At 38.2% G+C, this 20,840-nt stretch overlaps 1 protein-coding gene and 1 pseudogene across 1 annotated transcript in view; one reads left to right on the top strand and one right to left on the bottom strand.

Annotated features, from left to right (window-relative positions):
• Positions 1-20,840, top strand: part of POF1B (POF1B actin binding protein) — an 85,498-nt gene that overhangs the window by 7,795 nt on the left and 56,863 nt on the right. The window contains exons 2-3 of the mRNA XM_061178669.1: positions 4,530-4,604; positions 6,903-6,983. Of these exons, the coding sequence (XP_061034652.1) occupies positions 4,530-4,604; positions 6,903-6,983 (156 nt within the window). The remainder of the gene's footprint in view (positions 1-4,529; positions 4,605-6,902; positions 6,984-20,840) is intronic.
• LOC133082397 (etoposide-induced protein 2.4 homolog) lies at positions 16,608-17,608 on the bottom strand (annotated as a pseudogene).

Below are 20,840 nucleotides of genomic sequence, written 5' to 3'. Positions count from 1 at the left end.
AATCAAAATGCACCTTCCTTTCTTTTAGCACATGATCTGAGTTCCATAGCCTCTCTGGAACTGCCTATGTCCCTTAAGCTACTGAATTAATTTTAAACTTTAGTAAGTAAAGTTCAAATATCATTCCCATTTTTACTGATGAGGTAACCAAGGCACAGGAGTGCTATGTAACTTGCTCAAGTTCATGCAGCTAGTATGTGGTAGAACTGGGATTTAAATCTAAGCAGTCTAGTTCTAGGTCTATGCTTGTAACCACCATGCTATACTGGATATTCCTGATCTATACATTTGACTCTTATTTATGTCATACAGTCTCTGATATCTGATTCCTGTATCGCAACTATGATTTAGGTTAAACCAAGGTATGAACAATTATCTCAAGTGATGTTGTAAAATTATCCCAGAAAAGCAGACTGATTTTAATCCATTCTGATCTTAAAATTGGTAATGCCACGTGTACTTTATAAGAGGAGGAGGAGGAGAAAAAGGGAAAGAGAAGGGTGAGGAGGAGAAGAAGGAAAAAGGTGGGGATGAGGAGGAAGAGGGAAGAGGGCTGCTACAACTTTCCCAAAGTAGAAAATGACTTTAGTCATCGTGGGAAAAACAGTCTTGGATTTCATACTAAGCCTAAATCTACTAATTATAAACAAAATTATTTTTCAACAAAACTCTACCTAAAGAATGTTGCCAACAGGCAATATTTATGGATTTAGCAAATACAAGCCACAGGAATAAACGACTCAATACTAGGCTGAATATTTGATCAGAAAAAGTAGGGCCTTCCTGCAAAATCAAAGGGCTTAAATGATATGAGAATTAAATAAAAATTCAATGTTTTATTGAGTTTAGAGTTCTGTATGTACACTCTGTAAATATATCATGCTGTCTACTTCAAAAAAACCCTGTTGAATTGGTAGAAGTTTAAAATATTTAATCAGGGCTATTCTCTCACACGGTCAGTTATGGGTGGATTTCTTGTTTTCAGGCACCAAAAAGTTACTTTTGATAGTAAATAATAAAAAGAGTCAAATATCTAGCCTCCTATTATGAGAATTAGTCAAATCTAACAGTAGAATTTTGTTCCACAACTTGAAAAACAGAAAATATAATGAGGCAGGCTATAGGTGTGGGAAAGTATAGTGATTAAGGGCATGAGTTCTGGATTTAGTGATTAAGTAGCATAATGCTACTTGAGTTGGAATCCCAACACCTTAGTATTTGCTGTGTGATCTTCAGCTAGCTACTTAACCTATCTTTGTCTAACTTTACTCATATGTAAAATGGGGTTATAGTAGTACATTTCTGATGGCAGTTTTTCTCAGTGTTAAATAAGATGATCTATGTAACATATTTGGCATAGAAAGCTCTTAATATGTGTTAGTTGTCATTATCATATTCATCAAAAGAAAACAAGACTGACAAGTTTAAAGGATTTGAAATTGTCTTGTCTGTATGGAAAAATAAGCTGGGAGTGACCTCTTATATTCACAGAATGTCGGAAATAGAATGGGGCTTAAAGATCCTCCAATCCACACTTACACATACCCACATCCCATTTCTCACATGAGGAAACAAGCTCAGGAAGATGGCATGAGTTGTTCATTATCACAGCTGGCTGGTGGTATAGTGGTATAACTAGAAGTAGAACCTAGGTCTCTGGACTTCAACACAGGACTCTTTCCACTGTATTATGATAGTCACCACCACCCCTTCCCCAGCCTTCAATTATTTTGTTATAAGGAACATGGGGCTATGGCATAGAGGGCATAAGTACAAAAGATGTAACTATTCATTAGATTTAATGATTTCAACATGAAGGATTTAAGGACGCTCTATACAGATGAGTGACACTGAAAATTAAACATTGATGTAGGTTATCAAGAGAGGGATTTAGATTTCTATTCCTGAGATGCCTTTAAAACTAAGACATCCTCTTCATTCATCCATTCATTCATTCACAAACATTTCTGATCACTTCCTGTAGAATAGGCAATGGCTACTTGTGGGATGACTTGCTGCAATCCTGCCTAGAGCTAGATGCCACTGAAAGTAACTTCCATCGTCAAGACAATGTTCATTTTGGACCTTTACTCACACTACTTACCTAATAACATAGACTTTCAGGGGAAAAGGGTTTTCTTTAGCAAGTTTTTCTGAAATTAATACACCTTATATTCAGATAGGTTTTTTTCCACCTTATGATAAGTCTAATACTGCTGCAATTTAAACTCATGCTGGTCACTGCCATATGTCTTAATCTCTTTGACCCATATTAAGCTATTGCCTTAATATTTTACTTTTTGAAGTCATTCCATTTGTCCTTCGTTTCCATATGGTTGTAGGGGAAAAGCCACATTTGCCTAGATCAATTCTAATAATGAAGGCTCAGAACAATTATGTAAAGCATAATTTGTGGAATTAATGTACCAGCTTTCCAAATATAAGAAGATTGAATAATTTCTTCATTTTAGCACTAGACTAGTCTTTGTGCAAATACACCAATTTGCCTTTTGAATATCTGCTATCTTGGCATCTGAGTAAAGTAACTGCCTATCAATATATGCCCTAAAGATGTAAGATACATATACACACACACATATATATATATTTGTGTATGTGTGTGTATTCCTACTTGGGTTAATTTCAACAAGTTTATAAAACTTTTCAGTGTACTCTTTCATCTTAAAAGCTACTCCACATAGCTAGTTAAGTTTCATTCTGTTTAATTTGCTGATGTCATCAGATTTGAATAGGGTAAAGGGAAGGGGAAAGAACTACCATCTATAGAACCAGGTACCAGGCAGTGTGCACTAACTGTATTCTCAAAATAACCCTAGTATTACTAGCCACAGCCTAAAAAGGCTAAAAGTTTTCATAAAAACATCTTTCACACATGAGTAATTTTACACTTTGTTGATGGATGTGGAATTGGCATAGCCATTTGAGAAATCAATTGGGCAATATGTGTTAAAATGAATAATGCACATACTCTGTGCCCTAGTAATTCCACTTTGTGGGATTCTAGAGAAATACTCACATTGCACAAGTATGCTCTGCAGCATAGTGGAAACCTGGAAACAATTTTAAAAAGATAGATAAGTAAACTATCAAACAAACATTATGGAACACTATAATTTAAAATAATGAATTAAGACATTAATCTATAATACGAGATATTGTTAGGCTTACATTGCAGAATAATAAAAGCAGTAAATATTATTATTTATACATATATGTATAAATATGGGTAAGAGATTTGAATGAAGGGAGGATGGTTAAGGGAAGATCTTTGACTTTATAAATTTTTATGTTAGAGTGTATTCATGCACTATTGCATAACTAAAAAGCACCTTTTTTGTCTTTCTGAACTTATTCCTGTTGGATCTGTGGGCCAAATCCACCTGCACTTGGTTGTATTTGTAGCCATTTTCCTAAACTGAAGAACACGTACCTGTTTGGTCTAAAGTCTTTAATTCTGTGCATTTGTCTGAGCAATTATCCTCAGCTACCAGCAGGAAATCTGGGAACCTATTCAAAGTCTGCCTAGAAACATTAAGCTTGCAGTGTTGCTGTTGATGTAACAGAGGGAGGAAGATTGAAAATGTTACAAGTTGAACCAAAAGGAAAACCACAGTGTGCAGAACATTTGGCAGTCTGAGTAAATGCACAGTCCTGTTTTAAGAACAGCATGTTACACCTACATTATAGCTATACTTCGGTATTAGTCTGTCAGTGTTTCCCTTGTAAGTCTGTGATTCTGATTTTTAATACCTCCTTGATCTGAAGAAAACACTATTTTTATCATTTTAGGAATATATCCTGGAGTTGTGTCAATTGGTTGTAAATTATAGTAATGTATGAAGAAATTGAGTAATGCTGTCAACTCTTTGCACACTGATGAAGTTATGCAATTTGCTGATCTGGAAAAAACGTAAAGAATGCCAGCATAATCAATAGTGACCATTTTATCTAATCATTATCAAAAATCATACTCTCATCTTTATGGATCATTCTTTAACATTAGAACCTACTCTTTGAAATTAAACTAGAAGCAGATCACACGAAGCAGAATTAAAAATAAGCTTGAAGTAATCTAAGAGCAGTAGTCTTAGTTGAGTTTTCAAAGGTAGTTTCCTATATTGGTTTCAGATTTTTTTACATTTAATGTTTTTGTTTGATAAATTTTAAATCTTGTTAATTGCAGACATACAATAACATTGGGGGATACATCAGCCGAGTTCTCAAAAAAGCAAAAAAAGGGATGCAAACTAAAAGTGCAAGAAGTATGTATTGTTATGAAAGCATTCTAGAAATTATTTTTCATTAAATTACTTGCAATGCTGACAAAGGAATTGGTAATGTGCTCTTTGGAAAGATGGACATCATCTAAGAAAGCACTAAATAACGTTCTTATTTCTGACAAATTGGGTTATTATAAAAATAAAGGAAATAATAATATCTTAACCTAAGACATTTAAATGACACTGCCCAGTAACAGTTTCTGAACCCCCTTTTGTTTCTATCAACAGGAACTTCATTCTCCAACTCTGAAAATATCTACTTGTGCCCCAAGCACTCTACATATAACCCCAAATACTGAACAGGTAAAATAAGATATGGATTAGATTAGATTATTTTCTTTTTGTGTAAACCTTGCTTGTATGTTTAAGTGATCTTTAGGCCCTCATAAAGCTTTACACATTCACAAAAATTCAGGAACATAAAACTGGAAAGGAGAGCCTTACATATGAAAGTCAGCTCAGCCCATTATAGGAATGTGAAGCAAGTGCTGTGAATTGAGGTTTTCAATTTCATTGTCTACTCAATCTGATTGTTATTGTTTGAGTGCAGTTTATTTTTTGCCAAGGATCTCCCACTGATTATGTATATTTTAAGGGTCCTTGATCTGGGCAGAAATGAAGTACCTAGATCTTGGATTGATTGAGGATGTGGCTTTGTGAATGATAATACTGTACATTTATATCCAGAGAGAATAACTTACAGGGTCAGAACTAGCCCTTCTCCAAGGTGCATGATTTGAAAGACACACAAGGTCAAGTTCCCTTAACCTTTGTGACCTAATAATCCCACTTTTAAGATTATTTTTGAGTGTACACATTATATCTCCAAAGGTACCTGTAATAATAATTAAATATCATATTAACAAATATGTGTTTAATGAGCTAGTCCCACATACTAAAAAGTAAATTCTGAGTAAATAAACCATATGACATCCTAAGTTTGTTAGTACACAGGAGGGGAGTATAAAGGCTGCAGGATTTGGAGGATAGGAGGGAGAAAGATACTGTTCTGAGAAAACATGCCTGCCCAGACTGAAGTGTCACGATGTGAACTTGAATAATGAAGGGAAAAATGGACAAAAGCTGGTCTCTAGACCTGGGGTACAGTGAGGAAAAGGTGATATTATGCAGAACAAGTAAGATTATCAAAGAAAAGTTTGCCTACCATGTCCCAATTCGGCCTGGCCTAGAGCTAGGTCAGTTAGAGTCATGCATTTATTCAGCGAACATTTGCTGAGTGCCAAGTATGTACCAAATATTGCACAAAGATGAATTGGAACCAATCACTACTCCCAAAGAACTCAGACTAACATGGGTCACACACTTAACAAAACATAGGACAGTGGAATAAAGGCTACAACTGAGTTAAAAGTGGAGCCCCACGGGATGGACCACCAAGATAGGATTAGCTCAGAAAAGTAAGTCTACTTAAATCACAGAGCTGTTCACTACACTCAAATCCAGTCATAAAATTACATTTACTGTTATTTTTCATAATAAAGGGCTCTAGAATTAAGTTTGCTGTAAATTTTACTTCTGACAAAAAATATGTTTATTCTAGAAAATTTGGAAATACAGAAGAACATAAAGAAGAAAAAATAAAATTCACTGATGACCCGTCCCCTACCCAGAGATAGTACTCTTAGCATTTTGTTGTGTTTTCTTCCATTCAAATAAAAAATTAAGATCATACCATATATGCAGTTTTATATCTTCATTCTCACTTAATCTTATATAATATTATGAACTTTTTAATGTAAATTTGTATTATCAAGATCATTATTTCGATGGCTACATATTTCAGCTTATGAATGATTATTTAATCTTTCCCCTCTCCACAGGAAAATGCTCCTCCTACTGTGCCCTCATCAGCATTATTATTTTAACATTTTCCCAGTTAAAATATGGTATTCTTTTGTTATGTTTATTTGATTCTTAGTTTGTTTGAATAATTTTTGTTGTTTGTTAATCATTTGCTTTTCTTCTTTTCTGCTTTCATACCGTTTGCTCATTTTTCTATTAATGTGAAGATTTTTTTTCTCACCGAGGTATAAAAACTCTCTTTATATTAATGATACCCACTCTTTTTCCATCAAAAATTTACAAATGACTTTGTTCTGGTGTTTTGTCTCCCTTTTAACGTTATTTATGGCTCTCGCCTGCCACCACACTGAAGATTTAAATGTTTAAGTGTACACACACACAGTTTTCTCTTTGTGTCTCCTTTCATTTTTTAAAATATAGGATGTCCTTTCCAAACAGAAGATCTGATTAATAAATATTAAGCTATATTTTCTTCTAATCATGTGGGGGCATTTACAATGAAACAAATATTTTGAAACTCTCATCAAATATAGTTTGGAATGTGTGATGAATTACTATGCAATGAGTATAATAGAAATACCTAGCATGGTGCTGAGCCCATAAACACACTCTTTCATGTATGTTTTTGAGACAGAAATTAACCAAAACATAAATTCATATGTCATCATTTATGTAAATGGTTTTTAAAATTTCACTCTGAAAATTGCTCCCTATTATTCTGGCTCCAAGGTCACTAAATAACTATGATTATATGCAGCTTTTATCTTTTCTTCACAGGAACTCCATTCTCCAACAGTGAAAGTCACTGCATATCCGCAGACCACTATTAGGCAATATGTAGTGCAAAATCCTGAACAGGTAAGCTATATCATGCAAACTCTTGTACCAATCTAGTAATTCCTCAGAAGTTGATAGCTTAAACAAGAAGGGTGAGTCAGCTACTAGATTCCTAAAATCAGATTGTTGGAGTTCTTCCAGTTATAAAGTTACTTTCTGATCATTAATATTAACAAAGTCATCTTTAGCTCCAGACAACCATGTGCCTCAGAGATGCAACAGTTCCAAGTAGCATGGAAATTCTTGGGTTATAAAGTCTTTCTGCTTCTATAGCACCACCCTTTGTGCACTTTGAACCAAAGAAAAAAGGGACAAAGTTCTTTCACAGGCTTCATATAAAACTATCACCTGTTGCATTGGCGGTTGGAGTCTTTAGTCTATTTAGATTTACCATTGAGATATGGGCTAGGAAGAAGAAAATGAAAAGTCAAAAGTTCAGAAGTGTCTCCATGCCTTTGTTTCCTATGGTGTATGAACTTTTGTGCCTAGAAATGAGGTCTTTTGAAAATTACATTATTATATTTTCTACAAAGATATTTAACCTTATATTATACAAACTAGGATATTATTCTCTGACTCATTTTGAGGAGAAAATTAAGAAAAAAATTTTTCCCACAGTAATAAGCCTTCCTCAACACACACACACACACACACACACACACACACACACACACACACACACGGCCTTACTTTAGCTGCTGCAACCGGAGGTTCTTCTATGGGGTTATAAGGACAAAAGTTTCACAAATAGAAACAGTGTGCCCCGAATAATAATACCACAATTCTTTGCTTTTCTCTTTATTTTATTTTTCTACTACTGCAGGAAACAATTCTCCTCTCTCTCAAAAATAAAATTGATCATTTGCTTCAGCTGTGGAAAACAAAGGGTTAAATTAGGGTAACACACTTGGTACTAGTCTAGTTGAGTGGGAAGTATATATTAATACTATTCTTCTGCTTGTATCTATCTCCCGTCTTTCTTCTTTCTTTATTCATTTAAAAATTATTGTCTCATGTCTCTTTAGCTAGAGAGGCTGTTAGTTGTGCACATGTGCGTGTGTGAACCTATGAGCTTACAGGCTCTGTGTTGGAGGGGGTGACTGTTTTGGACATTTCCTTGAGTTTTCATACATCTATGTATAAATCAAGAGAGAATGTGATTATAGTAAAGCAGCTGCTTTCTACTTTTGCAGAATCAAGTGTTTAAGCAACAAATCTGAAAAATGTGTGTGGGGGAAGGGAGACATGAGGAAGGCCTCGGAGATGAGACTGTACCTCTTTCTACAACTTGGCCAATCACTTTATGCTTTCCCCTTTTCCCTCTCACTCTTTTTCTTCCTTTCACAAATAAACTGGGGAATATGCATACTTGAATGCATATTACACTTGACATCCCTGGCTCTCAAAGAATTAGTTCTAGATAGCACTTTTTTTTCATGATGTGAGAAGTGTTGTGTTTGCCTAAGATATATCCGTGGAGAGATTTTATATATCGAATCATTTGAATTCCAGCCTTCTTTGCAAGTGATTCTTATGTGACTTTGGATGCATTCTTATTCTTTAGTTAATGAGGAAATGGAAGAATTAATATTTATTGGATATACACTCCATGCTAGGCAATTTACATATTTTATCCCATTTAGTTCTAAAAAAGTGAGAAAACGGCAGCACAGAGAAGTCATTTATTCAGTGAATTTTTTTCCCACAGGTTTAATGGGTTTAATAAGTTTACCCTTTCAGTTCCTATTTGCAGCACCCAATATCCTTTGAAATACCAGACAGACCCATCAGTGGCCAACAGTAAAGTTCAGACTCCAGAGTTTAAAAGTTCAGGTTCTCTGAGCATTCTGTGTTGCAATGGCACTTGTCCAAAATTGGTACCTCCCTATAGTTGGGGGCACGTTAAATGTACCAGTGAAAAAGGCTTTTTTCCCCTTCAAGGGGAAGAAAGAAAATCACTTCTCAAAACCCAGCAGATCTAGCTGTGAGGTCTTTCCTCCTGTTCCATCTCTTCAGGCTTGTTTTCCTTGCAGTGGAGCAAAAGAACAAATGTAACCTGAGTTACAAGAAACAAAACAGTGATGGCTATAAAGGGAGTGACCAGGAGCAGCAGAGCCTCCTTTACTCCCACATCCAATATATGTACTTCACAGAAAAACAAAAATAACAAGTCCACAAAATACAACAGCTAGAATTACAAAAACCCATTCATCCAAGGGTGGTGGAAGGCAGGAAGGGGAAGTGGGAAGATAAATGGCACAGGGAGAAATTCAAATCAGTCCAGGCATGGGGGCTGGCAAATGCTAGAAAAGAGCAGAAAAACCTGTGGTCCTTTCAGACTCACCGGTGTTTAAAATCCATACTGATGTCTGGAAGATTCTGCCTTATCTGCACCGGAGACAAAAATCCCGATTCCTGAAGATGGCAGAAGAGTAGTACGTGGAGATAACCTTCCAGCCCGCAAATACAACAGAAATACATCTACATGTGGAACAACCCTTATAGAACACCTGCTGAATGCTGGCACAAGACCTCAGACTTCCCAAAAGGCAAGAAACTCCCCACGTACCTGGGTAGGGCAAAAGAAAAAACAGAGACAAAACAATAGGGATGGGACCTGCATCTCTGGGAGGGAGATGAGAACGAGGAAAGGTTTCCACACACTAGGAAGCCCCTTTGCGGGTGGAGACTGTGGGTGGCGGAGGGGGAAAGCTTTGGAGCCACGGAGGAGAGTGCAGCAACAGGGGTGCAGAGGGCAAAGCAGAGAGATCCCTGCACAGAGGATCAGTGCCGACCAGGACTCACCAGCCCGAGAGGCTTGTCTGCTCACCAGCCGGGGTGGGCGGGGGCTGGGAACTGAGACTTGAGCTTCAGAAGTCAGATCCCAGGGAGAGGACTGGGGTTGGCTACGTGAACACAGCCTGAAGGGGGTTAGTGCACCACAGCTAGCCACGAGGGAGTCTGGGAAAAGTCTGGAGCTGCCAAAGAGGCAAGAGAATTTTTCTTACCTCTTTGTTTCCTGGTGCACAAGGAGAGGGGATTAAGAGGGCTGCTTAAAGGAGCTCCAGAGACAGGCATGAGCCACGGCTATCAGCGCGGATCCCAGAGATAGGCATGGGACGCTAAGGCTGCTGCTGCTGCCACCAAGAAACCTGTGTGCAAGCATAGTTCACTACCCACACCTCCCCTCCCAGGAGCCTGTGCAGCCTGCCACTGCCAGGGTCCCGTGATCGAGGGACAACTTCCCCGGGAGAACACACGGCGCACCTCAGGCTGTTGCAATATCACGCCGGCCTCTGCCACTGCACGCTCGCCCTGCATTCCCATACCCCTCCCTCCCTCTGCCTGAGTGAGCCAGAGTCCCCATATCAGCTGCTCCTTTAACCCCGTCCTGTCTGAGCGAAGAATAGACGCCCTCAGGTGACCTACATGCAGAGGCAGAGCCAAATCCAAAGCTGAACCCCAGGAGCTGTGCAAACAAAGAAGAGAAAGGGAAATCTCTCCCAGCAGCCTCAGGAGCAGCGAATTAAATCTCCACAATCAGTGTGATGTACCCTGCATCTGTGGAATACCTGAATAGATAACAAATCATCACAAATTGAGGAGGTGGACTTTGGGAGCAACGACATGTATATTTTTTTCCCTTTTTCTCTTTTTGTGAGTGTGTATATACATGCTTCTGTGTGTGATGTTGTTAGTATAGCTTTGCTTTTACCATTTGTCTTAGGGTTCTGTCTGCCTGTTTTTGTTTTTCCTTTTTTTAGTATAGTTTTTAGCACTTGTTATCATTGGTGGATTTGTTTTTTGGTTTGGTTTCTCTCTTCTTTCCTTTTTATTTAAAAATTTTTTTTAATAATTATTTTTTATTTTTTATTTTAATAACTATTTATTTTATTTCATTTTATTTTATTTATTTTATATTTTTCTTTCTTTCTTTCTTTTTTTCTCCCTTTTATTCTGAGCCGTGTGCATAACAGGCTCTTGGTGCTCTGGCCAGTCATCAGGGCTGTGCCTCTGAGGTGGGAGAGCCAAGTTCAGGACATTGGTCCACCAGAGACCATCCAGCTCCACATAATATCAAACAGCGAATATATCCCAGAGATCTCCACCTCAACATAAACACGCAACTCCACTCAACGACCAGCAAGCTACAGTGCTGGACACCCTATGCCAAACAACTAGCAAGACAGGAATACAACCTCACCCATTAGCAGAGAGGCTGCCTAAAAACATAATAAGGTCACAAACACCCTAAAACACACCACCAGTGTGACCTGCCCACCAGTAAGACAAGATCCAGCCTCATCCACCAGAACACAGGCACTAGTCCCCTCCACCAGGAAGCCTACACAACCCACTGAACCAATCTTAGCCACTTACAGCAGACACTAAAAACAACGGGAACTATGAACCTGCAGCCTGTGAAAAGGAGACCCCAAACACAGTAAGTTAAGCAAAATGAGAAGACAGAGAAACACAGCAGATGACGAAGCAAGGCAAAACCAAACCAGACCAAACAAAAGAAGAGGAAATAGGCAGTCTACCTTAAAAAGAATTCAGAATAATGATAGTAAAGATGATCCAAAATCTTGGAAATAGAATGGAGAAAAAACAAGAAACGTGTAACAAGAACCTAGAAGAACTAAAGAGCAAACAAACAATGATGAACAATGCAATAAATGAAATAAAAAATTCTCTAGAAGGGATCAATAGCAGAATGACGGAGGCAGAAGCAGGGATAAGTGACCCGGAAGATAAAAGAGTGGAAATAAATACTGCAGAGCAGAATAAACAAAAAAGAATGAAAAGAATTGAGTACAGTTTCTGAGACCTCTGGGACAATATTAAATGCACCAACATTCGAATTATAGGGTTCCCAGAAGAAGAAGAGAAAAAGAAAGGGACTGAGAAAATATTTGAAGAGATTATAGTTGAAAACTTCCCTAATATGGGAAAGGAAATAGTCAATAAAGTACAGGAAGCACCAAGAGTCCCATGCAGGATTAATTCAAGGAGAAAGACGCCAAGACACATATTAATCAAACTATAAAAAACTAAATATAAAGAAAAAGTATTAAAAGCAGCAAGGGAAAAACAACAAATAACATACAAGGGAATCCCCATAAGGTTAACAGCTGAACTTTCAGCAGAAACTCTGCAAGCCAAAAGGGAGTGGTAGGACATATTTAAAGAGATGAAAAGGAAAAAACTACAACCACGATTACTCTACCCAGCAAGGATTTCATTCAGATTTCAAGGAGAAATTAAAACCTTTACAGACAAGCAAAAGCTAAGAGAATTCAGCACCACCAAACAAGCTTTACAACAAATGCTAAAGGAACTTCTCTAGGCAGGAAACACAAGAGAAGGAAAAGATCTACAATAATAACCCCAAAACAATTAAGAAAATGGTTAGGAACATACATATCGATAATTACCTTAAATGTAAATGGATTAAATGCTCTAACCAAAAGGCATAGACTGGCTGAATGGATACAAAAACAAGACCCGTATATACGCTGTGTACAAGAGACCCATTTCAGACCTTAGGACGCATACAGACTGAAAGTGAGGGGATAGAAAAATATTCCAAGCAAATGGAAATCAAAAGAAAGCTGGAGTAGCAATTCTCATATCAGACAAAATAGACTTTAAAACAAAGACTATTACAAGACAGAAAGAAGGACACTACATAATGATCAAGGGATCAATCCAAGAAGAAGATATAACAATTGTAAATATTTATGTACCCAACATAGGGGCACCTCAATATATAAGGGAAATACTAACAGCCATAAAAGGGGAAATCGACAGTAACACAATTATAGTAGGGGATTTTAACACCCCACTTTCAGCAATGGACAGATCATCCAAAATGAAAATAAATAAGGAAACACAAGCTTTAAATGATACATTAAACAAGATGGGCTTAATTGATATTTATAGGACATTCCATCCAAAAACAACAGAATACACATTTTTCTGAAGTGCTTATGGAACAATCTCCAGGATAGATCATATCTTGGGTCACAAATCTAGCCTTGATAAGTTTAAGAAAATTGAAATTGTATCAAGTATCTTTTCTGACCACAACACTATGAGACTAGATATCAGTTACAGGAAAAAATCTGTAAAAAGTACAAACACATGGAGGCTAAACAATACACTACTAAATAACCAAGAGATCACTGAATAAATCAAACAGGAAATCAAAAAATACCTAGAAACAAATGACAGTGAAAACACGACGACCCAAAACTTATGGGATGCAGCAAATGCATTTATAAGAGGGAAGTTTTTAGCATTACAATCCTACCTTAAGAAACAAGAAACACATCAAATAAACAACCTAAGCTTACACCTAAAACAATTACAGAAGAAGAAAAAAACTCCAAATTTAGCAGAAGGAAAGAAATCATAACAGCTGGTTCTTTGAGAAGATAAACAAAATTGATAAACCATTAGCCAGACTCATCAGGAAAAAACGGGAGAAAACTCAAATCAATAGAATTAGAAATGAAAAAGGAGAAGTAACAACTGACATTGCAGAAATACAAAGGATCATGAGAGATTACTACAAGCAACTCTATGCCAATAAAATGGACGACCTGGAAGAAATGGACAAATTCTTAGAAAGGTATGACCCTCCGTGACTGAACCAGGAAGAAATAGAAAATATGAACAGAGCAATCACAAGTTATGAAATTGAAACTGTGATGAAAAATCTTCCAATAAACAAAAGCCCAAGACCAGATGGCTTCACAGGTGAATTCTATCAAATATTTAGAGAAGAGTTAATGCCTATCCTTCTCAAACTCTTCCAAAATATAGCAGAAGGAGGAACACTCCCAAACTCATTCTATGAGGCCACCATCACCCTGATACCAAAACCAAAGATGTCACAAAGAAAGAAAACTACAGGCCAATGTCACTTAGGAATATAGATGCAAAAATCCTCAACAAAATAATAGCAAACAGAATCCAACAGCACATTAAAAGGATCATACACCATGATCAAGTGGGGTTTATCCCAGCAATGCAAGGATTTTCAATATACGCCAATCAATGTGATACACCATATTAACAAATTGAAGGAGAAAAACCATATGATCATCAGTAGATGCAGAGAAAGCTTTCGACAAAATTCAACACCCATTTATGATAAAAACCCTTCAGAAAGTAGGCATAGAGGGAACTTTCCTCAACATAATAAAGGCCATATAAATGACAAACCCATAGGCAACATCACCCTCAATGGTGAAAAACTGAAAGCATTTCCACTAATATCAGGAACAAGACAAGGTTGCCCATTCTCACCACTATTATTCAACATAGTTTTGGAAGTTTTAGCCACAGCAATCAGAGAAGAAAAAGAAATAAAAGGAATCCAAATCGGAAAAGAAGAAGTAAAGCTGTCACTGCTTGCAGATTACATGGTAGTATACATAGAGAATCCTAAAGATGCTACCAGGAAACTACTAGAGCTAATCAATGAATTTGGTAAAGTAGCAGGATACAAAATTAATGCACAGAAATCTCTGGCATTCCTATACACTACTGATGAAAAATCTGAAAGTGAAATTAAGAAAACACTCCCATTTACCATTGCAACAAAAAGAATAAGATACCTAGAAATAAACCTACCTAAGGAGACAAAAGACCTGTAAGAGGAAAATTATAAGACACTGATGAAAGAAATTAAAGATGATACAAATAGATGGAGAGATATACCATATTCTTGGATTGGAAGAATCAACATTGTGAAAATGACTCTACTACCCAAAGCAATCTACAGATTTAATGCAATCCGTATCAAACTACCACTGGCATTTTTTACAGGACTAGAACAAAAAATTTCACAATTTGTATGGAAACACAAGAGACCCCGAATAGCCAAAGCAATCTTGAGAATGAAAAATGGAGCTGGAGGAATCAGGCTCCCTGACTTCAGACTATACTACAAAGCTACAGTAATCTAGACAGTATGGTACTGGCACAGAAACAGAAATATAGATTAATGGAACAGAATAGAAAGCCCAGAGATAAACCCACACACATATGGTCACCTTATCTTTGATAAAGGAGGCAAGAATATACAATGGAGAAAAGACAGCCTCTGCAATAAGTAGTGCTGGGAAAACTGGACAGGTACATGTAAAAGTATGAAATTAGAACACTCCCTAACACCATACACAAAAATAAACTCAAAATGGATTAAAGATCTAAATGTAAGGCCAGACACTATCAAACTCTTAGAGGAAAACATAGGCAGAACACTATGACATAAATCACAGCAAGATCCTTTTTGACCCACCTCCTAGAGAAATGGAAATAAAAACAAAAATAAACAAATGGGACCTAATGATACTTAAAAGCTTTTGCACAGCAAAGGAAACCACAAACAAGACGAAAAGACAACCCTCAGAATGGGAGAAAATATTTGCGAATGAAGCAACTGATAAAGGATTAATTTCCAAAATTTACAAGCGGCTCAAGCAGCTCAATATCAAAAAAACAACCCAATCTAAAAATGGGCAGAAGACCTAAGTAGACATTTCTTCAAGGAAGATATACAGATTGCCAACAAACACATGAAAGAATGCTCAACATCATTAATCATTAGAGAAATGCAAATCAAAACTACAATGAGATATCATCTCACACCGGTCAGAATGGCCATCATCAAAAGTAGAAACAATAAATGCTGGAGAGGGTGTGGAGAAAAGGGAACCCTCTTGCACTGTTGGTGGGAATGTAAATTGATACAGCCACTATGGAGAACAGTATGGAGGTTCCTTAAAAAACTAAAAATAGAACTACCATACGACCCAGCAATCCCACTACTGGGCATATACCCTGAGGAAACCATAATTCAAAAAGGGTCATCTACCACAGTGTTCATTGCAGCTCTGTTTATAATACCCAGGACATGGAAGCACCCTAAGTGCCCTTCAAGAGATGAATGGATAAAGAAGATATGGCCCATATATACAATGGAATATTACTCAGCCATAAAAAGTGAAAGTGAGTTATTTGTAGTGAGGTGGATGGACCTAGAGTCTGTCATACAGAGTGAAGTAAGTCAGAAAGAGAAAAACAAATACCGTATGCTAACAGATGTATATGGAATCAAAAAAAAAAAAGAAAAATGGTCATGAAGAACCTAGGGGCAAGACAGGAATAAAGACTCAGCCCTACTAGAGAATGGACTTGACGCCACGGGCAGGGGGAATGGGACAAAGAGAGTGGCATGGAGTTATATACACTACCAAACGTAAAATAGATAGATAGTGGGAAGCAACTGCATAGCATAGGGAGATCAGCTCTGTGCTTTGTGACCTCCTAGAGGGGTGGGATAGGGAGGGTGGGAGGGAGGGAGACACAAGAGGGAAGAGATAGGGGATGTATGTATATGTATAGCTGATTCACTTTGTTATAAAGCAGAAAATAACACTCCACTGTAAAGCAATTATACTCCAATAAAGATGTTAAATAAAAAATTCCCGATTTCTCAGAAAGAGGGGAATATGCACTGGGCCCTTGGCAGAGTTGGTGTTGCCTTCCCTGGTGGGGGAGGTGAACAAGGAAAAGAGCTGCCATTGGTGCCCCTCCAATCCCGCCCATCCCCTCTTGAAGGCAGGTGACTCAGTGGCCCACAGCAGCTTTCAGTTTGGCAGGACATGGGTAAGGTGAGGGGAACTTTACTGCAGAAGTTGAGCTACTCAGGGCAACTGTAGGTAGACCATCTTGTGGAAGAGTCTGTTGCTTAAGAAAACCACCAAAGAGAAGAGGTGCAATTGGAAAAGGTGCTGATAATGCATAAAGGAAATAGGATAGAAAAGAGGCAGGCACTGTCAATGTAGGAGGACCGCATTGCTGTGAGGAAAGACAAGGGCAAAGCAAATGCAAAGTAGTAAGGCCAATTCTTTCTATGTTTTACAACTGCTGGTGAATTTCAATTCCTTTATTGAACCAACGATATTCGAAGCAGTATAGTGAGTAGAGAAGAGACATGTGCAGGAGACTAACCAGCTGACCAACAGGATGGATCGGGAAGAGACTCATAAACATCCCCTGGAGGAGAAAAAGAGCCTGCAGCAAAAGGTTGAAGAGCATGTCAGCAATTATTTTGCTGAAAGTAGCGAATGGGTGAGCTTTCCTCCCTGATACCTCGAATGCCAGATCAGCTATATCCTGAAACCAGATTGCGTTCACAACTTTGCTAAACACAAACGGGGAGCACCCAAAGAGCACTGAAAATTGACGTGAGGAAGAATTCTAGCCACAACCAAACATCCCCAGGAAGTGATGGTTCACCAATAATTTGCCCCACTGCTGACTGAAGCACAGGAATAAACACTCAATAAAACAAGAGGAGACAACCAGAATACCCCACCATTCCAAGTGCAGCACTGAAAAATTCTACTAACAACATGTGGTTCACTGTCTTGCTTCCTCTCTATACTCTGGGCTCTCCTCTGAGCCAGGACACAGCTTGCCCTTCTTCGACGCTGCTCCTCTCTCTTTTGTTGACTTCGACCTTCTAGCTTTGAGATGGCGCAAATTCCTCAGATGGAGTCTTTGATTCCCCTGGCAAGGTCCTGTAGAAACGTTTTGACACTGTCTGCCATATCTTCAGTGCCCAAACTATCAACTACACAAAGGAGAGAGAAATGTCCCCAAATCTTTCACCATGAAGAACCCGGCAGCTTCGCTGCCACATCTTTGGCTCCAGGCCCACCGCAGGCCGGCTCGGCTCCTCCACGCCCCTCCGCGCCCGGACACCCACTACCACCTATCAGTGAATTTTCATTGAAGCTCTCGCCTATTCAGTGAATTTTTATTGATTGCCCACTATTCAGTGAATTTTTATTGATTGCCCACTATGCACCAAAAATTACCTCAAGAACTGGAGATAGAGCAGTGAACAAAACAAAGTCCCAACCTTCTTGGAACTGAAGTTCTTAATTGGCCCCAAACCATTCGGTTACAAAACAGCAGAGTTGGAACTGAAATCGAACAATGCAGATATGGGAGAGGAACATTTGTGAATTAAGGATGACTGATGATGTAGGTGAATTAGGATCCAGAGACCCACCCACATACCACTCCTCTCCCCCATCCTCGCCAGCTAGAGTGTAATCACAAAAGCAGAGAAATCAGAAGTATGTATGCAAGTACATAACATATTTGTAACACTGAGCCTGCCTCATTATGGTTGTGTTCAACTGCAAAGAAGCAAATAGTTCCTCAGGGAGAAGATGCAGCAGAGGGTTAAAGAAAAATGATCATTTTAACTTTAACATTTTCAGCTTTTAACTCTTTACAGTATTGAGGGATAAAACAAATTTCAATCCCCATGCTTTGTAAACAAAAATAATCTAACTGGTTTTGCAGAGCAGCTTGAAAATCCTGTCCAGATACATTTTATTTATCTAAGTATATGCCTTTTTGTTCTTTTAAATTCCCTCAGTAGAAGATTCTGGCTAAATTACAATATTTATAATAAGCTGAGCCTCCTAAATGGCAACTTTATCCTCTTTCACCTTCCAGTTTGTCTAATCTTTACTTCTCCCTGTAATTAAACTGATTTCAATCCGCTTCTCTCATGATATCCTTCTAACTCTGTTCAGCCTTTTTATTTTTGGTTGCTCCTGATCTTCCTTATTTTCCATTTATTGTCATTTTAGTCAAGGGATTTATGCATTCTGGTATATAACATGACTCAGAAATGGGGAAATATTTTTTTTCCATCAGTAGATATAATCCAAATTATATTAATCATTTTCATTGATTTTCCACTTGCAGAGCTCCTACTTTGGGAAGGGCACTCTACAGCCTTCAAATTGGAAAATAAAAGGAAATAAGACATGGTTCCCAAACCAAAGGAGCTGACAGTTCCTCTCAGGAAGGGGAATAAGATATGTCCACAAACAGCTATGTAAAATATATGGTGAGGTGTATGATAGATGCCATAAGAGAAATACAGATGAAGTCTTACTGAAGTTCAGAGGCTGGAGATAACACATTTGTTTGGGAAATCAGAGAAGGATTTATTGTGGTATTTAAGGAATTATTACAATGAACATTGTTATTGGTACCATTTTACTAATGTGGAAACAAAAGCTTAAATAAGTGTGACTTGCTTAGGTCTTCTGACTAAATGTGTCACTCTCTATCTTTTCTGACTGTTATTCTGGGGGTAATTTTGACAAGTTTTGATAACCTGTATTGGATTTGGGGTTAAAAGAAGAAAAATCAAATATGACTTAAGTTTTTCAGTTTGAGATACTGGGAACATGGTAGCCCAATTAAAAGGAGTAAGAAGTAGGGGAGAGGAGAAGCTGGTTTGGGAAAGGGGGAGACTGTGAGATCTGTTTGAACCAGTAGCCTTTGAGACACATGGCAGGGAAGATGCCCAACAGGCAGTTAAAATGTAACTTGAGGAAGGTCACACTTGTGATAGAGACATAGGAGTTATTCCTCTTAAAGTTATCTTTGTAGCTGTGGGAATGAGTGAGATCACTGAGGGGTAATGGAAGGGGTTGAGGTTAGAACCTAAAATGCCTACTCTAAAGGAACAGAAGGAAGGAACCACTTTCACAGGTAGAGGAGCGGTCAGAGAGGGATGTGAACACAGACTAACTGAAGCAAATAGAGAAAGGGGGTGGTCAACCATCTCAAAGGGCCAAAGGGCCAAGGAGGATGAGGTTTGAAAATAGAGTTTGACCATTAAGAAAGCAATGGTGATGTTTGAGAGAGCAGTTGTGGTATACATACGGAGGCAAAATCCAGATGCAAAAAGTTAATGGGTGACTGGATCAAGAAGTGGAGGAAATAAGTGAGGATTACTATCTTAAAAAGGATATTGGTCAAAGGAGGAGAGACAGGATAGTAGCACAGAATCTTGGAGATCTGAGAGATTTATAGACAGAGGGAAGTAACTAGTAGAAAGGAAAAGTTAAGATGCAGCAGAGAAAGGGAAGAAAGGGGACATGATTCTGGAAGAGTCAAGAGTGGATAGGATTCCAGGTGCAGACAGAGAAGTGACTTCCAGATAAAAGAGGAGAATGTTATTCCATAATGAGTGGAAGGAGCAGAAACTGAAGAGATTTTTGAGGTGGGGAGGAAAATGGAGGAATCTCATTGGACAGATTATATTGGTTTTCTCAGTAAGTAGAAGGTGAATGAACGAACGTGAGTATGGGGCTTTGAGGAAAAAAAAAGATTTGTAACCGTAGTTATAGAGAACTTGGTGAATACAAGTATGACCATGAATGTCCGAGGGCCTCTTAAAGTTGGATAACTTGAGTTCGTACTGAGCCACATCAGCAAATCTTTTTTTTTTTTTAGCACCTTTATTTATTTATTTATTTATTTATTTTGGCTGTGTTGGGTCTTTGTTTCTGTGCGAGGGCTTCCTCTAGTTGCGGCAAGCAGGGGCCACTCTTCATTGTGGTGTGCAGGCCTCTCACTATCGTGGCCTCTCTTGTTGTGGAGCACAGGCTCCAGACGCGCAGGCTCAGTAGTTGTGGCTCACGGGCCTAGTTGCTCCACGGCATGTGGGATCTTCCCAGACCAGGGCTCGAACCCATGTCCCCTGCATTAGCAGGCAGATTCTCAACCACTGCACCACCAGGGAAGCCCAGCAAATATTTTTTAAAAAATGTTCTCCAACAAGGTTTCATGGCCTGGGAACAGTAAAGTGGATGCTGGGGATTATGTACTTTGTTAGATGTGAGAACTACTCCCAGAGGTTCTAAAAGTAACAATTAAATTATAAGATCAGCCATCTTTGAAAACACCTGTTAATTTTTAGGGTGGGTCTGGCACCAATTCCAATGTACAGGTAGAAAAATAAAATAAGCTACCAAATAG

This window comes from Eubalaena glacialis, chromosome X (genome assembly GCF_028564815.1).
Source record: "Eubalaena glacialis isolate mEubGla1 chromosome X, mEubGla1.1.hap2.+ XY, whole genome shotgun sequence".
Classification (NCBI taxonomy): Eukaryota; Metazoa; Chordata; class Mammalia; order Artiodactyla; family Balaenidae; genus Eubalaena; species Eubalaena glacialis.
This window is presented reverse-complemented; position numbering and strand designations above follow the sequence as displayed.